The sequence below is a fragment of the Carassius carassius genome, chromosome 16, assembly GCF_963082965.1.
Source record: "Carassius carassius chromosome 16, fCarCar2.1, whole genome shotgun sequence".
NCBI classification, from domain to species: Eukaryota; Metazoa; Chordata; class Actinopteri; order Cypriniformes; family Cyprinidae; genus Carassius; species Carassius carassius.
Window position 1 is genome coordinate 30,431,651 of NC_081770.1, and position 20,430 is coordinate 30,452,080.

The 20,430-nt window shown below is 42.1% G+C and overlaps 1 protein-coding gene across 1 annotated transcript in view; it reads right to left on the minus strand.

Annotated features, from left to right (window-relative positions):
• Window positions 1–20,430, minus strand: part of LOC132160094 (NACHT, LRR and PYD domains-containing protein 3-like) — a 274,868-nt gene that overhangs the window by 141,418 nt on the left and 113,020 nt on the right. Inside the window, exon 10 of the mRNA XM_059569808.1 lies at window positions 15,374–15,547. Within this exon, the coding sequence (XP_059425791.1) occupies window positions 15,374–15,547 (174 nt within the window). The remainder of the gene's footprint in view (window positions 1–15,373; window positions 15,548–20,430) is intronic.

Sequence of the window (20,430 nt, forward strand, 5' to 3'; positions counted from 1 at the left end):
GTGACAAATAAAATGTACTGCTGGCCATGCCTCTTGATGAAACCATCTCATGGATGTGTTGTTTGGTCAAAGGTGGGGTTTGGAGATCTGTCTAACTTTGACAGGGCATATAAAAGACATGAAAAGAGCAATGAACATGTGAGTGCATGTGCAAGATTAAGTTGCATGGGCAGGATCAGGGTTGAGCATGCAATAAATGAAGGTGCTCGCATTCAAGTGGCTAAACATAATGAAATAGTCAAACAAAACAGGCCCTTCCTAAACCGCCTTATTGATGTGACATCTTTGCTTGGCCGGCAGGAGCTGTCGTTTATGGGACATGATGAGAGTAGTGAATCATCCAACAAGGGGAATTACAGAGAGTTCACAGAAACATTAGCTAAATATGACTCTGTCCTGTCCACACAATTCGAGTCCTCAACTGTGTTTTCTGGTATGTCCCATACTATTCAAAATTATTTGATCTCTGCTCTTGCAGCCACCGTTTCTGATCAGATCAGAGATGAAATTCAGGATGCTCCCTTTTTTGGATGGCAGGTGGATGAAACAACTGATATATCCTGCCGTGCCCAACTCTCTGTCATTGTTCGCTATGTGGATAGTGCAGGTAAAGTTCAGGAGCGCTTTATTGGATTTTTTGATCCAATCCCAGTCCGTTTTTGAAATATTAAATGAGAACATGCAGGGCTACAATTTTAAGGACAAGCTTGTGGCACAGACCTATGATGGGGCTGCTGTCATGGCTTCAGATCTCAATGGTCTGCAGGCCAAAGTGAAAGCAATAGCCCCCAGTGCAATGTTTGTGCATTGCTATGCACACCGACTGAATCTGGTGCTGTCACAGGGGGCTAAATGCTTGCCTGAGTGCAGAATTGTTTTTGCATCACTCTCTGGATTTGCCACATTTTTTTCAAAATCCACAAAGAGGACATCTTTTCTGGAGTCTGCAGGCTGTTCAAGGTTGCCCAGAAACGCTCCTACTCGATGGAATTTCACATCACGGATAGTGAGCACTGTGGCAAACAATTATGATGGCCTCCTGCAGACATTTGAGAACATCATTGCAGATACAACAATGGATGATGATACACTGGATTGTGCCAAAGGCTTTGTGAGGAAACTCGAGGATTTTGAGTTTGTGTTCATGTTGTACACATATGAACAAATCTTCTCTGAGACTGATGTGGTCTTTGATATTGTCCAGCAGAGGGCGATGGATGTTCTTTACTGCAAGAACAGAATTGAATCTCTTCTAGCATTTGTCAAAGAGAAGAGGTCAGAGAGGGCTTTCCAAGCCATTTATGCAAAAACAGCAGATCTCACATCAGACCCACAAGATGAGCCCATGAGAAAGCGCCATCTGACCCAATTGCAGGTTCCCCAAGTGCGATACAGAAATCTGTACATGGCCATCCTTGATAACATCTTGGAGCAGATTCCTCGACGTTTTTCAAATTTGGAAAGCATGCTCTTCTTAGAATTAGTCAATCCAGGGAAATTTGATGACATGAGACAGGTATTTCCAGAGGAGGCCTTCCAAAGTGTCCTGAAAAGTTATGGCCATCACTTTGATTCAGGAAGACTGAGGTCAGAACTTCAAGTCCTGTATTCAGATCAGGACTTGCAGGGTAACAGGGGAAAGCTGTGTGATTACTTGGTGTTCTTTAAAGACATGGAGTTGGACAGTGCAATGCCTCAGCTTTACAAACTGTTCTCATTAGTGGCAACAATTGGAGCTACATCTGCAGGTGTAGAAAGGAGCTTCTCCTGTTTAAAGCGACTCAAGTCCTACACCCGAAACACAATGGGCCAAGGCCGTTTAAGCAGCCTAGCTCTGCTGGCCATTGAGAGGACACTGGTCAAGTCACTTGAAAAGACTCCTAGTTGGTACGACAGGGTCACAGACCATTTTCTTGAAAAGGAACGTAGGGCAGAATTTACTTTTAAATAAATAGACAATTTTAGGATGTAGGCCGAAAATGAGCTTCCCCTCTCTGACAGACCAGTAGCCGCCACTGATATATATATATATATATATATAAACCAGATTCCAAAAAAGTTGGGACACTGTACAAATTGTGAATAAAAACAGAATACAATGATGTGGAACTTTCACATTTCAATATTTTATTCAGAATACAACATAGATGACATATCACATTTTTAAACAGAAAATGTATAATTTTTAGGGAAAAATAAGTTGATTTTAAATTTCATGGCATCAACACATCTTGGGACAAGGCCATGTTTACCACTGTGTGGCATCCCCTCTTCTTTTTATAACAGTCTGCAAACATCTGGGGACTGAGGAGAAAAGTTGCTCAAGTTTAGGAATAGGAATGTTTGATTCGTTTAATTTTGATTCGTCTGACCACAGAACCATTTTCCACTTTTCCACAGTGGTTTTCCGGCCTTGAACATCACGCACCAAGATTGTTCCAGATTCTCTGACTCTTTGGATGATATTATGCACTGTAGATGATGATAACTTCAAACTCTTTGCCATTTGTCTCTGAGAATCTCCTTTCTGATATTGCTCCACTATTTTTCGCCGCAGCATTGGGGGAATTGGTGATACTCTGCCCATCTTGACTTCTGGGAGACACTGCCACTTTGAGATGCTCTTTTTATACCCAGTCATGTTGCCAATTGACCTAATAAGTTGCAAAATTGTCCTCCAGCTGTTCCTTATATGTACTGCATCCCAACTTTTTTGAGATGTGTTGATGCCATGAAATTAAAAATCAACTTATTTTTCCCTTAAAATTATACATTTTCTCAGTTTAAACATTTGATATGTCATCTATGTTGTATTCTGAATAAGATATTGAAATTTGAAACTTCCACATCATTGCATTCTAATTTTATTCACAACTTGTACAGTGTCCCAACTTTTTTGGAATCGGGTTTGTAGATCATAATCCCTAATAGTATTGCTTAAAATACTAACTGAAGAAGGACAAGGTTCCTCTCCATTCCAATCTAGAGTAAAATCGAAGGTGTAATTCCAATCACCGCCTAAAACCAAAATTGTACCCTTATCAAAAACATTTAAACTATCATTCACTTTCCTAAAGAACCCTATTCTCTCTGATCCATTATTTGGGGCGTATATGTTAATAAAAACAAACATTAAACTCATTATCTCAACACGAACAGCTAAAGCCCTACCTTTTTCTATCTCACACGTAGAAACAACAGTCATATTTATATTTTTCCCAAAAAGAATAGCAATAATCCCACTTCAATCAGGACCAGTTCCGTCAAGTATATTTATGACAATTATATATATTGCAAACAGTTAGTGTTGGCGGTATGGTTATGTTCTGGGCAACACTCCACACGCCTGTCCATTCAGCCGTGCTTGGACAGAGCAGGGAGAGCAGCAAGACAAAGCCCCCTGGGGTACAGAACAGAACCATTATAAGCATATATAATTACAATTCACAATTACATGAGTTGTAAACGAAAAGTGATAGAGACTGCTTCCAATGAAGAGACTGTAAAAGAAATGGCCCCAACTACACCGCTAGTGAGGTAAGATAGAAGACGGCCATAGTGTGTATGTGATCGTGTTCCAAGCAAGTGCGAGCAGTTATTAAAAATATTTTTGCAATTGCAAACATTTTCCCTGGTAATTTGTATTTCATTGTAGGCCACTTAGCATGTCCCAGAATCCAAAGCACGAGCACATCTAAACACCATATCGGATTAGATAACGTCTCATGTAAACAGTCCAACGAATCTTTAAATCTCAATGACAAAATAAAATACATGTAAACGTGGCTATTGATATCATGTTAATACAGGCATATAGAAGCCATAGAGCGATATATAGCCATAGCACGGGCTTCTGACCAGGGCTTAATTTGTTCCGAAATCGGATCCGGCACCTCATTTTGGCGAATCCCCCTCCTCCAGGGGTGGCGTTTCCGTATGGCAGACAGATATGTGGCGTCAAAAATTAACCAAAGTTCATATCTCTATTATAATTCGTTATTATTATTTTAAATCAGAGGGTTTTTACAAATATTTAACCAATGATAAGTATTTAAAAGAGCTTGTCAGTAAAACTTCATTAAACCATTGGATCCTCAAGCTCTAAGCGAAACCTCGTCACTTCACCCCGCCTTCACTCAGATTGACGCGCACGCACAGCCTGGAGACAGATCTCAGCTTATCCGCAAAGCAAGGGTAAACAAATAACTGTTTGAATAGTAGAGCATTTTCTTTACTCAAACACTATGTCTGTAAAGGCTAATGTCTTTGTTTGTTTGAAGACTGGAGAAGTACGTTTTTTGCCATCTAGCCAATATACTTTTGTACGTTTTGAATATCCTGTGCATAAGCGCTTTATCATTTATATCATGAGACAGAGACACTGGCACAGTTTACTAAACAACAAGAAAAACTAAGCGCCCATATAGCAACAATAAACTTTATATAGCCTGTAAAAGGTGATGATAGCATATAATGCGCTGCACTTGCCTCAGATGTGGACAAAACACAGATCTCCTCGTTCGCCGGCCAAAGACCTTGTTAACTCCATTTGAGCTTGTTTTTCATATAGCCTAATGTTACGTGTCTGATACAACACAAACACTGACGACACAGTGTTGTTTAATATTTGATTTTCCCTCCCCTTTTTTTCCTTTCCCCCCCTGTATTTTAGTAGAGTGTGCCGAAACTGTTTTATTTGTCAACAACCATCAGAAATCATTTTATGTGTATTTGGTTGCTTAAACTCAACAAACTACAAAAAATAACTCTTATATAGGCTAATACTCGCGAGGCTGCTTTATACGCACGAGCTTTGGATGTGACTGTGAGGACACACAGCCTAATACAGCATGTGGAGCGTGAGTAGCGAATGGCTTAAAATACTTAAACGGTGTGCAAATTATAATTTTTTTTTGTGACAATGCAACAATTACCCGATTAATCAAGTCAAGTGACAGTTCTGTCAGCTGCCCTGATCTAAATGCGAGTGAGTCTTGTATCGCAGCTTGCAGCAAGTCGCTGAAGTGCAGACAAGATGTGCTAATGTGAAGCGCGGTCCGAGAGAGTTTATGGTTCTGAATGACTGATTGAATCTTGTTTGTGTGGATTTATTTTATTATTCAAACCTACAAGCTATGTTGAATAAATGCAGGGATTTACCTCATTATAAACTTGAAAGCTGCGAGAATTTTTAAAACCACAGAAATGTAGGACCTGATTAAATATAACTATTACACAGAGATTTGAAAAATAAAATTCCACAACTTTTTCAAAACGTTTTTAGGCCTGGAAATTGTTGTTTTAAAATCGCATGGCATTTTCATGACCTTACAGACCCTTAATGCAACTGATGCATGCTCTTAAAATCACTTAAACTGGTCAAGCAATGTGATTGAGCGAATGCGTTACCTCTCGAATCCGACTCCGTTACCTCTCCCTCCTGTAATCACATGCCGGATCCGTTACCCCGCTTTGTTCCGGGACCTCGCAATTTACAAATTAAGCACTGCTTCTGATGCTGCGTTCATCTCAACCGCTCGCTCACACAAACAATGCAACATCAACCTTAGAAATAAACACAAGTGACATTGATATTTCACCTCTAAATACAGCGAACCTCTGTTGAAATGCCTACACGAGAATGCTGGTCTCATGTTCTCATTGTCGGGTCTCGGGGCTAATCACCTGTCTTTTTGGTTTGTGTGTGTGTTGGGATGGTTTGACAGCTCACCGCGTCTGCCTGTTTGTGTTTTCCCCGCCTCCCTTGTTTCCCCGTTGTTAACCTTAATTGCTCGCCACCTGTTCTCTATGTCCTTCTAATTTTTTCCCCTTTATTATTCCCTGTGTTTCTCTGTCTATTGTCAGACTGTTGTTATTCATACCAATAGCTCCGATCATCTAGCAGCTCTTTGAACTCACCTTGTCGTGTCTTGTCCTCAGGCTCCAGTGTGTTTAGTTGATTCCTCTGCCCTTGTTCTTACAAGCCTTGAGCTCCTAGTAGCTTCCAGCTGTTCATCCCTCCGGTCCGGCGGTCATACGTACTTCTGTGAAACGTGACTCATCTGCTACTCATCCTGTCACTGCGAGTGAAACGTGACTCATCTGCTACTCATCCTGTCACTGCGAGTGTAACCTGTGAACCGTGACTCTTCTCCTCTGTTTCGAATAAAGCCTTGAGTTTACCCGCATCTGAATCCAGCCTGCTTTCTCCTGACAGAACAGTCTGAACAGATTATGGATTCAGCGGGATCTGATCCGCTTCGCTCGGCTCTCGTTCAACAGGGAGTGTTGTTAGGGCAGCATGCCACCCAGCTCAACACCACCGCGCAGGATGTGGACGTTCTCAGTGCCCGAGTCTCCGAACTCCTCACACGGGTGGACGATCTTCAGCGAGGGGCAACGAGCCGGGGGCCCGTTCCTCACACCAGTATGTCACACGAGTCCGAACCCCATGCCAACAATCCGCCGGTCTACGATGGCGATCCTAACGCCTGTCAAGCGTTTCTCTCCCAATGCTCGCTGGTGTTTTCTCTGCAGCCCCGGCGTTACGCAAATGAAGAGACCAAGGTGGCTTATGTCCTTACACTCCTCTCAGGCCGTGCCCGCGAATGGGGAATCGCCGTATGGAGATTGCGGGCTCCCTGTTGTGCCACTTTCGCGGATTTCAGTCTAGAGATGGCCAAATTGTTTGATCGCTCTGCTCAGGGTGACGAGGCAGCGGCCCAGTTATCACGACTGTCTCAGGGGAGGAGCTCCGTCACTGACTATGCTATCCAGTTCCAGACTTTAGCTGCGGCATGCGGCTGGAATGAGAGCGCGCTGCGCGCTCGTTTTCTCGAGGGGTTGGATTTCGCCATTTCGGATGAACTCGCGGCCATAGAGCTCCCGCGGGAATTAGATAGGCTCATTAGTCTCGCGCTCCGCATTGAGGGACGTCTTAGCCGGCGCCGCCAACAACGGCAAACACCCGCCCCGTGGCGCCACCTAGAGTCCTCCTCTGCCAGTTCAGCCGGCCGACAGCCCTCGGAAGAGGAGCCCATGCAGTTGGGTCGTCTACGGCTTACACCACGGCAGAAGCAGGAGCGTCTGTCGTCGGGGGCGTGTCTATACTGCGGCAAGGGAGGCCACTTTGCCCTTCAGTGTCCGTTAAAAGCCAGGGCCCACCAGTGAGGCGGAGAGTCCTGGTGGGCACGGTTCTCAGCTCAAGCTCTCCTGCAGCACGCACTCAGCTGCCGTTCCAACTCTCCTTCCAGAGTCGTTTACACACTGGACTCGCCCTTGTGGACTCAGGGGCTGAGGGGAACTTCCTTGATGCTGCCTCTGCTCAACGTTGGAGAATCCCACTTGTTCCTTTAGTTAGTCCCGTTTCAGCATGGTCATTAGCTGGCCGTCCCCTTACCACCATCACCCACGTCACTCCTAAGATAGACCTCCATATTGCTGGCAGTCATCATGAGCGGATTGAACTGTTTATTATTGATTCCCCTAAGGCTCCTTTAATTAAAACACCCATGGTTGCACAAGCACAATCCCCACATTGATTGGGTTAGTAATTCTGTTTTAGCCTGGAGTCAGTCTTGTCACGTGTCATGTTTGGGTGCTGCTTTTTGTCCTGTCTCTGTGTCTTGTGTTCCTCAGGAGGATCCCTCTGACCTGACTGGTGTTCCGGCGGAGTACCATGATCTTCGGGCGGTCTTCAGTAGGGCCCGGGCCACCTCGCTACCTCCGCATCGCCCTTACGACTGTGCCATTGATCTCCTCCCGGGCTCTTCTCCGCCTAAGGGTCGTTTATATTCCCTTTCAGGTCCTGAGAGAGAGGCCATGGACAAGTACATACGTGAGTCACTTCAGGCTGGGCTCATCCGCCATTCCTCCTCTCCCGCTGGTGCAGGGTTTTTCTTTGTTCAGAAGAAGGACGGCTCCCTGCGGCCTTGTATTGATTACAGAGGTTTGAATGACATTACTATCAAGAACAGGTACCCCCTAATTTTAATGTCTTCTGCTTTTGATTTATTACAGGGAGCTCGGGTCTTCACCAAGTTAGACCTGCGCAACGCCTACCACTTGGTGCGCATTCGGGAGGGGGATGAGTGGAAGACGGCATTTAACACCCCTTCGGGACACTACGAGTACTTGGTTCTTCCGTTTGGTCTGAACAATGCTCCAGCCGTTTTCCAGGGACTCGTCAACAGCGTGTTGGGTGACATGATTAATCAATTTGTCTTTGTGTATTTGGATGATATTTTGATTTTTTCTTCTTCTCTCCAATTACACACCCAGCATGTCAGACGGGTTCTCCAGCGGTTACTAGAGAACCAGTTGTTTGTCAAGGCGGAGAAGTGCGAATTCCACGCTGAGTCTGTTACGTTCCTTGGCCATATTATTTCTACGGAGGGGATCAAGCCTGATCCCGCTAAGATTGAAGCTGTTGCCCAGTGGCCGGTCCCTGACTCCCGGAAGGCTCTGCAGCGTTTCCTGGGTTTTGCCAACTTCTACCGGCGTTACATCCGGAATTTTGGTCAGATCGCTGCACCGCTGACAGCCTTAACCTCCACTAAGGTGTCCTTCAGGTGGAACCGGGAGGCGCAGGTAGCCTTTGACATTTTAAAGTCCCGTTTTGTCTCTGCACCTGTTCTGATGGTTCCAGATCCGGAGGCCCAGTTCATTGTCGAGGTTGATGCTTCGGACGTTGGGGTTGGCGCAGTTCTATCTCAGCGTTCCCTCCATGATGGGAAGGTTCATCCTTGTGCATTCTTCTCTCGTCGTCTCAGCCCTGCAGAACGTAACTATGACATCGGCAACAGAGAGCTGCTGGCGGTACGATTGGCCTTGGGTGAGTGGCGTCATTGGTTAGAGGGGTCAGCGCAGCCCTTCTTGGTCAGGACGGATCACAAGAACCTTGAATACGTCCGTTCGGCCAAGAGGCTGAGCTCGCGTCAGGCCCACTGGGCGCTCTTCTTTGCCAGATTCAACTTCACCCTCTCGTACCGGCCGGGATCAAAGAACACCAAGCCTGATGCCCTCTCTCGCCTGTTCGGTGCTCCGGGAGGGGAGTTTGCGGCCGAGGCCATCCTTCCTGAGGGGGTGGTGGTCGGGGCTCTTTCGTGGGGTATCGAGCAGTGAGTTGAGGAGGCCGGTCGAGGGGTGCAGGTGCCGGGAGAGTGTCCGGCGGGCAGGTTGCCGGTGCCGGCTGCGCTGCGCTCTGAGGTCCTTGAGTGGGGTCACTCATCCAGGTTAGTCTGCCATCCAGGTATTCGGAGAACGTTGCCTGCCATCCGACAGCGTTTTTGGTGGCCTACTATGGCCGCGGATGTTAGACAGTTTGTGTTGGCCTGCCCCACATGTGCCCAAAGTAAGCCTGTCAATCGCCCTCCTGATGGTCTACTGCATCCTCTCCCTATCCCTTCCCGTCCTTGGTCACACATTGCCCTTGATTTCGTCTCTGGGCTTCCTCCTTCGAAGGGAAACACTGTAGTTCTCACGGTGGTGGATCGCTTTTCCAAAGCGGTTCATTTTATTCCCCTGCCCAAGCTACCCTCCGCCCGGGAGACCGCCCAACTGGTGGTGGATCACGTCTTCCGTCTCCACGGGTTACCGGTGGATGTTGTTTCAGATAGGGGTCCCCAGTTCGTCTCCCGGTTCTGGAGGGAATTTTGTAGACAGATTGGGGCCTCTGCTAGTCTGTCATCTGGTTTTCATCCTCAGACCAATGGGCAGTGTGAGCGGGCCAACCAGGATCTAGGAAGAATGCTCCGCTGTCTAGCATCCAATAATCCGAGTTCCTGGTGTCAGCAGCTCTCCTGGGCAGAATACGCCCATAACACCCTTCCTGCGGCCGCGTCAGGTATGTCCCCTTTTGAGTGTGCTGTTGGTTATAATCCACCTCTGTTCCCATCCCAGGAACCCGACGCAGCGGTTCCATCCGCCCTGGCTTTCGTCCAGCGCTGCCGTCGCACCTGGGAGAGAGTCAGGAGGATTTTGGTCCAAACCTCTGACAGAACCAAGGCTGCAGCTGATCGTCGCCGGTCCTCTCCTCCTACCTATGTGTGTGGTCAACGGGTTTGGCTCTCTACCAAGGATCTGCCTCTCCGGACGCCTTCTCGTAAGCTGGCACCCAGATTCATTGGGCCTTTCCGCATCACCAAGGTGGTTAGTCCGGTGGCGATCAGGCTCAAGCTCCCTCCTACTCTTGGTCGGGTTCACCCGGTGTTTCATGTTTCCAGGGTCAAGCCTGTGTTCTCTTCCCCCCTTAATCCTGCTTGCAGTCGCCCCACCCCCCCACCCCCTCATCTTGTGGATGGATCTCCTACCTATACGGTTAAGAGATTACTCGATGAGCGGCGCCGCGGCAGGGGGTTTCAGTATCTTGTGGACTGGGAGGGGTATGGTCCAGAGGAGAGGTGTTGGGTGCCGTCCCGGGACATTCTGGACCGCTCGTTGATTGAGGACTTCCGGCGGCATCGAGGTAGGCCCCTTCCTAGAGCGCCAGGTGACGCTCCTGGGAGGGGGGGTACTGTCGGGTCTCGGGGCTAATCACCTGTCTTTTTGGTGTGTGTGTGTGTTGGGATGGTTTGACAGCTCACCGCGTCTGCCTGTTTGTGTTTTCCCCGCCTCCCTTGTTTCCCCGTTGTTAACCTTAATTGCTCGCCACCTGTTCTCTATGTCCTTCTAATTTTTTCCCCTTTATTATTCCCTGTGTTTCTCTGTCTATTGTCAGACTGTTGTTATTCATACCAATAGCTCCGATCATCTAGCAGCTCTTTGAACTCACCTTGTCGTGTCTTGTCCTCAGGCTCCAGTGTGTTTAGTTGATTCCTCTGCCCTTGTTCTTACAAGCCTTGAGCTCCTAGTAGCTTCCAGCTGTTCATCCCTCCGGTCCGGCGGTCATACGTACTTCTGTGAAACGTGACTCATCTGCTACTCATCCTGTCACTGCGAGTGAAACGTGACTCATCTGCTACTCATCCTGTCACTGCGAGTGTAACCTGTGAACCGTGACTCTTCTCCTCTGTTTCGAATAAAGCCTTGAGTTTACCCGCATCTGAATCCAGCCTGCTTTCTCCTGACACTCATGGTCTTTTCGGCGAGTCCTCAGAGCGATTCCATACTCTAGCTGCTTATTGCTCCAGGTGTATGAACACAGATGTATAAATGCTGCTGCAAATATGCTTAATATTTCGCTCCTGCAACCGATGAAAAAAGACGTAAACCACCAGGCAATATACACAGCAATATGGATTAAAAGCGATGCTCAATTTAAATTAGAGCCATGATTAAAGAAAATATTTCTCCATCCCACCACATTCTCCAGTATATCTCACCTTGATCACTATGAGTTTCCTGTATAAAAGCAATATTAATGTTTTTTTTTGTCTGTATATATTTAGATAGAACTGTCCTTTTATTTTTTCCCTCCCTCTATTTACATTAATGGTTCCTATTTTAAGCTCTCCACATAAAGAAGGGCAATTCAATTTAGTAGCCTAGAGAAAGCAACCCATTTTAGTAGCCTAGATTGTCCTACAAGTAATGTTGATTTGCATTCTTTAAACCAGATTCTGAAGGGAACTTTAGTCCACTGGTTTAAACATTTAAAATATTGTTGATATAAGATTTTGCTAACAAGTACTGATTACAGTGGTATAACAAGTTGAGATATCTCCAAATCCTTCCACTTTGCTATATATTCTGAACATGCTAAAGATCTTAGCTGGACAGCTTTGAAATAGTCTGAAAAGCATGGTAGTGATCTACCCCCTTTCTCTTTAGGTAGCTGCAGTGTTTTAAATGTAATTCTTGTTATTATAAAATATAAAATAAAATATCTTTTATAAGATGTGAGAGCTATGAGCTTCCCCATGATCACTGATTTTAAAGCATCCCACAGGAAACTTGGCGATAATTCTCCATTGTTGTTATCCATATAATTTGCCAGTTCTTTCTGGACGTATTCCTTACATGTACTATCATTCAAAATGCTTGCATTGAGTCGCCACAACATATCCTTCTTTTTATTATCTAAATGCAGAGTCAAGTAAACAGCTGAATGATCAGAGATATATCTGACTCCTATCTTGCAATCTGTAATTATGTGTCTATCTGATTAATTAATAAAGAAGTAATTGATTCTTGAATGAACATTTTGATTGCAGAGTAGAATGTGAATAGTTTATCAGTTGGATTGAAATCCCTCCAAACATCAACCACTCCCATTTCTATCAAAAGTTTTTTAGTTAACCCTCCTCTAGATGTGAATTTCTTCATTGCATTAGAGGAATAAAGTTAAGGTTTTATTTGAGTATTATGGTCTCCTCTGCATATTAGAACCCCAGAAGATTCAGAGGCAATTAACTGAAAAATTACTCTAATATAGGAATTGTCCTGCTCAGGGGCTATATACACATTAACTAGTGTAACTTCTTTCTTATCTAGAAATCCCTAAACTAAAACATAACAGCCCTCTCTATCAGTGAATTCAGAAACCACTTGAAAGTTCATATTATTAGAAATTAGTATTGCAACCCCACTTCTTTTCCCTTTCTTATAGGATGAATAAAATACCTTATTAAACCTTAGTTTTTATTTTTCATGTTCTGCATTGTTCAAATTGGTTTCTTGCCAAAATATGATATGCAACATTTCCTTTTTCATCTTTGCTATAGCTTTGCTTCTCTTAATTGGATTGTGTAAACCATTTACATTAAGGGTAATCACCATATATTCCTGAAATTGCATTTAAACCCTAACAAAACACTGTTTGTAAAACACATTATTGGTGACCAAACCAGAACTATATAGGAACTGTAGAACGAAATCAGAACCTCACAGAACAAAAAAGATAAACAAACCAAAAAACAAACGTAGACTTCCATTTTTGAAGTAATAAACACTTTGTAATATGGGTGGAGTAGTCTAGCTAACGACCAGAGCCCCCCTTCAGTGCAACACTGTTTGTAAAACACGTTGTTGGTGACCAAACCAGAACTATATTCGAACTGTAGAACAAAATCAAAACCTCACAGAACAAAAAAGATAAGCCAAAAAACAAACGTAGACTTCCATTTAAAAAGTAATAAACACTTCGTAATATAGGGGGAATAGTCTAGCTAACCCCCAGAGCCCCCCTTCAGTGCAAACTATAGTATCCTCAAGGATGTACTTTATGCACTTAATGTAGAAACACCAAAAAAAATATATTGCACATATTTGTCGGCCAATTATTTTCGTATTGAAGGCTTAGGATAACCCTGGCCCTTAGGATAGTCTCAGTGGCAAAGTTGAAATCGACTTAATAGTCCACATGTAGCCTAGACTTTAACGGTACTCCCACACATTGAGGGCATTCAACATTGTCCACTGGCGCAAATATATGTCATTGATGTCCATAACCAGACTACTTCCTCGCTTACTCGATTCTTTACTCCTATAATACAGAGTCACTTAGCAGTCTGTTATCTCCCCATTCTTTTACCTCTAAATTTATCTTGGCTGGTGAAAACTCCGTAGCTTCTCCTTAATTAATTCCTGGCGGTTCTGCCAATTTGCCATGCTTGTGCTCGTTGATCTTGCTTCTAATGTCCATTAGCTTTGACTGCTAACTTTCCTGAGCTTATAGTGACTGGCTCAATGCCTCTCGAAAGTCCACAGACCATTCTTCAAAATCGGCTATCCGATTCTCGGAATCACTCACTCTGTCAGTTGTATTTGTTAGATCGGTTTCGACCTTGTTTAACTTCTGGTGAATATCCTGTCGAATGTCCGCTAGCTCCCTTTTCAAGTCATTCCTGATTCTGTCTCGAAAGTTACTCAGTTCAGACTTTCTTTCTTTCCTTGTATTTTTCACCTTCCATCATTGAAAAAAATAAAACGTAATATATTTTTCTGGAATAATCTCCAACCGAATAGGTGTGCGCGATTTATGCGGCCATGCACTTCTTTTACCCACCGGAAGTCCCCAAACACTGCTTCTTCATGAAGATCACAATTCCCGTATTCATGCACGAGTCAAAAACTATGTTTTCAAATCCAATTTGTTCACCAACAACATTTTCAACTGATGCATCGGCAACAGGCATACACCTTACTCCATGATGGAGTGAAAGAGAGGAATCCCTCCCGCTCAGGTGAGCCTCCATTCTCACACCCCACCACGAGGCCAAACAAAATAATCAATTAATTAATAATAAAAAAAGAAACTGGCAAAGAAAAAACAAAAACAAAAAAACCTAACTTCCCAAGAAAAGTGGAAATCAGTTGCTCTTTTCACCCGTAAAACACTCACGTACCCCACACTCCCGACATGCTAGATGGAAGAGAAAATTCACCCTTTGTGATATAAGACAGTCTTAATTAGTCTTATAGCCGGATATTTTCCTCTCCTTAATTTTGTTATGATTTTCTTCAGTCTAAACCTTTTCCTTCTACTAAGTACATCAAAACCTACTGATTTCTGTAATTTTATTACTGAAATTAGAAACTTGTTAACCTCTGAAAATAACTCACTTACTTCAAACTTTCTGCCAAAAGTTTCATCAAGAAAATCAATGATTTCTTTTAGTGTACAGCTGTTCATCCCCACACTGAGAAGAAATTTCATATTATCATCCTATTCACCTTCCTCTATTCCATGATCAATTCCTTCTTCCTCTATCTGTGAGACAAAAGAGTGATCTTCACCTTGTTGTCCTATATTTTCCATTTCAAAAGTACAGTTTGCGTCAGACCTCTCTTCTTCAACACTTCTTCCACCATTTTCTTCAACTACTTTACTTACTATAGGCCTGCATTCCCTCTCCTGCACAGCATCGCAATTTAAATCCTCATTTTTTTTCTCTATCAGCCTAATATTTCCCTGCTTCGATTCTCTGCACTTCTTCTGTTGGTAAAACAACTAAAGTTTAATTTGCATTTTCATTTATTTCAACTTGCTTCTTATGTGGACGAAAATGTTTCTTATGCCAGATATCTCCGCACTCATAACATTTTAGACTGCCAGTATTCACATAAAACATGTATGACTTTCCTTCATGCTGTTTGCGAAAAGAAATACCCAAAACATGTGCGAGTCAAAAATTATGTTTTCAAATCCAATTTGTTCACCAACCGCAACAAGTACATCTTCAACTGATGCATCGGCAACAGGCACACACCTTACTCCATGATGGACTGAAAATATTATTGAAAATTTTATTGAAAATAGTGAAATGTCTTTTAGTTTCCACAAATAAAGTCACACTGTTTTGAAATGCCTTGAAGAAAGTAAAGTGATAACAGAATTCTCATTTTGGGGTGAACCATCCCTTTAACATGAAATGTTTTTGTTTGGTAGTATTTTCACACATATTGTTGTGTTCAATAATATAATAACACTCACCATAGTTTCTCCAGTTTACAGTGTGGATCCTCTAGTAGAACAGAGAGCAGCTTCACTCCTGAGTCTCCCGGTTTATTACGGCTCAGATCCAGTTCTGTCAGGTGTGAGGAGTTTGATCTCAGGGCTGAAATCAGAGCAGCACAGCCTTCCTCTCCAATACTGCAGTTACTCAGCCTGCAAAGAGTGTAGAACATGAATGATCTCTGAGACTGTGTTTAAGGTTTAGGTTGAGAGTGTGTTTGTGTGTGTTTGTATGAGCAATCCTTTTTCTATACACCAGGATCACTGCTATAGAGATTTTAACTTGCCAGCACAACTAGCAAGATAAGAAAATAATTGAAATGCTCTCTACTCAAATGATTCCTGATACTGAACTAGTTTATCATTTTCATTCTTCAAATATCTTGTAGTACTATACATGCAATAATGTTAAATTATTAAGATTAACATTACAGTAACTAAGACATTACTCTGGTGCTTAAGACTGTGGGGAGGTTGAGAGGGCAGGTATATTTGGATAATGGATATCACTTTTTATTACACTGAATTAGGGAAAGGTGCATTTATGAACATTGTTCCCTATTATATAAATACTCTTCAAACTGATTAAAATATTCTAGTCTTCGTGTCACTGAGTACATGTAAATCTGTTATTCATGAATTAGAGAAAGATTTGCCATGTTGTATTTTTGTAATCATTTATCTGTGTTTTATTTTTTTATAAATATTAAATTTTGTTTTTTAATGGTATATAAGTGTATTTACAAACATACAATAAAACTGATTTATAATTATAATAATTTTATTTGATAATTTAGATTTTGTGACCGGTGTGTGGTAGTTTGCAGTGGGGCTAAAGATGGACTTGTGTAAAAAGCACATTTAAAATGATTATAGACTTATGAAGCAAATGAGAATCATTTTTCAATAAATGAAAAATATGAAAAGGATGCTATTTGGAGTAAAAAGAGATAATAAACATATTTTTTTATGAAACATCACATTTAAAAATATGATATCATTCAAGTCTTTTAATTGAGATGCTGTAAAAGTCATATTAAGATACTATAAGATCTCCAAGCAGTGTGAGAATCTTTCACAATCTCTTCATTTATTATTAAATACTCCTGTTTTTTTGTTTTAAAGATCCATTTTGCAATGTACTCACTTAATAAAAGTTAATTATTTTTATCAAAGAAGAATATGGTACAAACATTGCTGAAGGGGTTGTTTTAGACAATAATTAACTTAGATATTATGCAAAACATATTACTTTAGTTGAAATAGTTGTATCAATATTGTGTCCCCATTAGCCTCATACTGGTGAGTCTTTAACCTCGAGTGTGAGATATAAGGTCATTCTTGCCACCTCATATTTTTCTATATATTTCTATGTCCCTATGGAATTTGCACTCAATATTCATTTGGCTGAAATCTCTGAGGGACTCGTGTCTTTATCCTGATCTTGATCCTGTACTCTAAGGCCCAATCCCAATACTATTTTATACCCCTTCCCCTACCCCTGCATCTACCCCTTTCCCTTTTCCCTTGAAACAGAGTGTCAAGGGGTAGGGGAGAAAATATTCCCCTAAGGATTGGGAAACCACTACTATGAGAAATATTTGAGAAAATGGTTTAGCGATTTCTAATTATTGAGGGGATTAGCCCCCATCAATGTCTACGGCAGTTATCGCCCTGATCAGACATATACTGTGGCACTATCATGCAGTCTGTAATGATATGACGTTAGCAAATATTAGCGATTTTTTGCAAACATTTCTTTAAGTAACATGACCGTTAATATGAACTCATAACTGAATGTAACATGAAACAAATGATTAGTTTTCGTTAAAATCTTTATGCCAAAAAGCTTACATTTTTGTGTCTTTTGTTCGCTGTAGCAGCCATGTTGCCGAGATAATTCATACCCCTTCGTTTGAAGTGTGGTCCCGAAAAATCTTCATTTGACGGGCTATCTGGCCCTTCCCCTTACCCCTACCCCTCCAACCAAAAGAGAATGGGGGAAGGGGAAGGGCAAAGGGGTAGAATTGGTATTGGGCCTAATACTGGTGTGCAGTAATGAGAGAAGCACTTTTAGATTCTAGCAGTCACTGCATCTGTGATATTAAAGAAAAACACTACAGTGCTGGTTTTTATAAAAGGCTCAAAGTATTCCAATTAATTCAATGCAAATTTCATTATTTTTATTTCATACATTTATTTTAATCCTCAAACATCCTTAACACAGCAGCCCTTAATTTGTCTTTCGAAGGTCGCAGCTGTGATCCAATTTGTTTTTTCAATAAATGTCATAATACTGTCTTCAATAAAATAAAAAATAAAATTGTATGAATTTGTATTTAGTTTTTGGTGTTTTTTATTATTATTAGGGATGGTAATTTAACACATTGACGCACTTGCCCTGCCCCAGACCTATGTGGATCATCTGTCATTTCATACAGTCGATTGATGACTAATATGAGGCAGGGCAACAACGTACTGCATGATGAAGCCTAGAAAATATCCCTAAAATTCAGGATATGGGACAAAATGCCCCTGTTAGAAATTTCGTCTCATATTTTATGTCACATAAATTAGTAATATCACACGAGCTGTAGGCTAAGTACAATATCACACTAGTGCAAATGTGATACTCATATTATACAACAGTTCATTAATAAGTTAATATTGTATATTTTGCAACCAAAATATACAGACAAATTAGAACTGTTCATCCCCGAGCAACCCACAGCGGCATGTAATTTCTTAATCCACATTTTGAGCTAATTTGGTGAACAATTTGGCGCATTGAACCATTGGTCGAAGTCCTGTTGGCTTTGAAGTGGCGCTGCACAGACCGATTGTTGTATGACATCCAAGTACCATGAGAGTGATTCAAAAGCACAAGGAGTCATCCGCTCTCTTAGCTCTTGCGGTACTTTGATGTCACACAGCGATTGGTCTGATGGTAATGATCCGCTTCAACTCGAACAAACCTAATGATTCAATGAACCATTCATAAAGAACCATTTACTCCACTCCTGAATGAATCAGCCATTTGAACGAATCAAATGTAAAGTTTTATTTTATTATTTAGAGTATCATTTCATTAAAGAAATAATGTAATATTTTCATAGTAATAATAATAAAATTAAGAAAATAAATTATTAAAGTTATTTTTCACCAAACCAAAAATGACAATTCTGTCATCATTTACTCACATGGTCCAAAAGAGTATATGTAATAAATTTCATCAATATTTCTTGCTGAACCTACTTTTTCTAATCTCTGTTTGATGCTTTGCACAACAATGACTTCAAATGATCTTTACAGAGTAATTTCCTCAAACTTGATGTGTGATTAATTAGATAAATTAATCACCACATCATGTAATTAATTAGATGAGAAAATTGTATCGCTTACCAGCCTTAATTATTATTTTTAAGCTCTAAAAGTACCATATTTTATGTAAAATATGCTTATTTTATGTAATATTTATATTTCTTATACTTCAGTAAAAACAGGTTGCTCTGATAGTGGCCTTCAGCTCTTCTGCATTCTTGGGTCTGGCATATCGCATCTTCTTCTTCACAATACCCAATAGATTTTCTGTGGGGTTAGGGTCAGGCGAGTTTGCTGGCCAATTAAGAACAGGGATACCATGTTCCTTAAACCAGGTACTGGTAGCTTTGGCACTGTGTGCAGGTGCCATATCCTGTTGGAAAATGAAGTCTGCATCTCCATAAAGTTGGTCAGCAGCAGGAAGCATAAAGTGCTCTAAAACTTCCTGGTATATGGCTGCTGTTAAAAACTGCGTATGCTGGCGTGGGAGTCAGACGAACGAGGAGGATCATAAATCAAAAGAGGAGTTTAATGAACATCAATAACATGAACAGACGTAACATTGACAGAAGTATAATGGATAATCGCGGACAAGGAGGAACTCAAGAGACAGGGTTTTAAACACAAGGGAGGTAATGTAACACAAAGTCCATGAATGTAACAGTTCGCCTCCTCCCGGGATAGTGCGTCCTCGCATCGAAAGAGAAATTCCAGCGGAGGGAGGGTTTTTATTTTTATTACATGGTGGGGTCCAAATACATAGCTTGCAATAGGCTCTGGAGGCATTGCTGATATACCTAATGCAGTTTTTTTCTGAATCACCTCCATGAACAAAAACGTCCCAGGTTACGTATGTAACCATGGTTCCCCGAAGGGAACGAGACGCTGCGTCCGAAAACACCATAGGAACGCCCTTCAACGTGACCGGCTCTGAATAACATGCGTAATTAGTCCAATGAATGGGCTTGACATAATAGGTGGTGACGTAGCGACCAGGAAGCTATAAAAAAATGTGAGGTGGATAGAGCGTCAGCTTCTAGGAATGAAGTGATCTCTTGCAGGGATGCCGGAAGTATGGCCTTGAGATGCAGCGTCTTGTTCCCTTCAGGGGAACCATGGTTACATACGTAACCTGGGACGTTCCCCTTCAGGAACTTGAGCCGTCCCCCGAAAATGCTATGGGATTGAGAATGCCCACGCTGCCAGACTTGCAAGTCCCTGCCTAGTGTGTATAAAAGGAGCACATCCTAGGCAAGAGAATAGAAGAGCTGGGGGTGGCTCACAGATCGAAACCATAAAATCTGATGAATGTGAGGGGTGTGGACTGTCCAGCTGCATTGCAGATGTCCTGCATGGACACACCTAACAAGAAGGCCTTGGAGGCCGCCATACTGCATTTTGAGTGATTCTTGACTCCCAATGGTGAGGGGAGATCAGAAGACTCATAGGCAATAGTAATTGCATCCACTATCCACCACCTGAGGGTCTGTTTTTTGGATGGAAGTCCTCTTTCACCTGTAGTAAGTTAGTTTTGTAACTAATTATGTACTACAACATTTTAAACATGAAAAAACCCTTTTGGTGATTTAAAGAAATTGTTTTTTTTTTAGAATAATTATGTACTGTACATACAGTAAGGGAGATATTGGCAAAATGTCACCTGTAGTAAGTCAGTCTTGTAACCAAAAACTTACTACAACCTTTGGAACATGAAA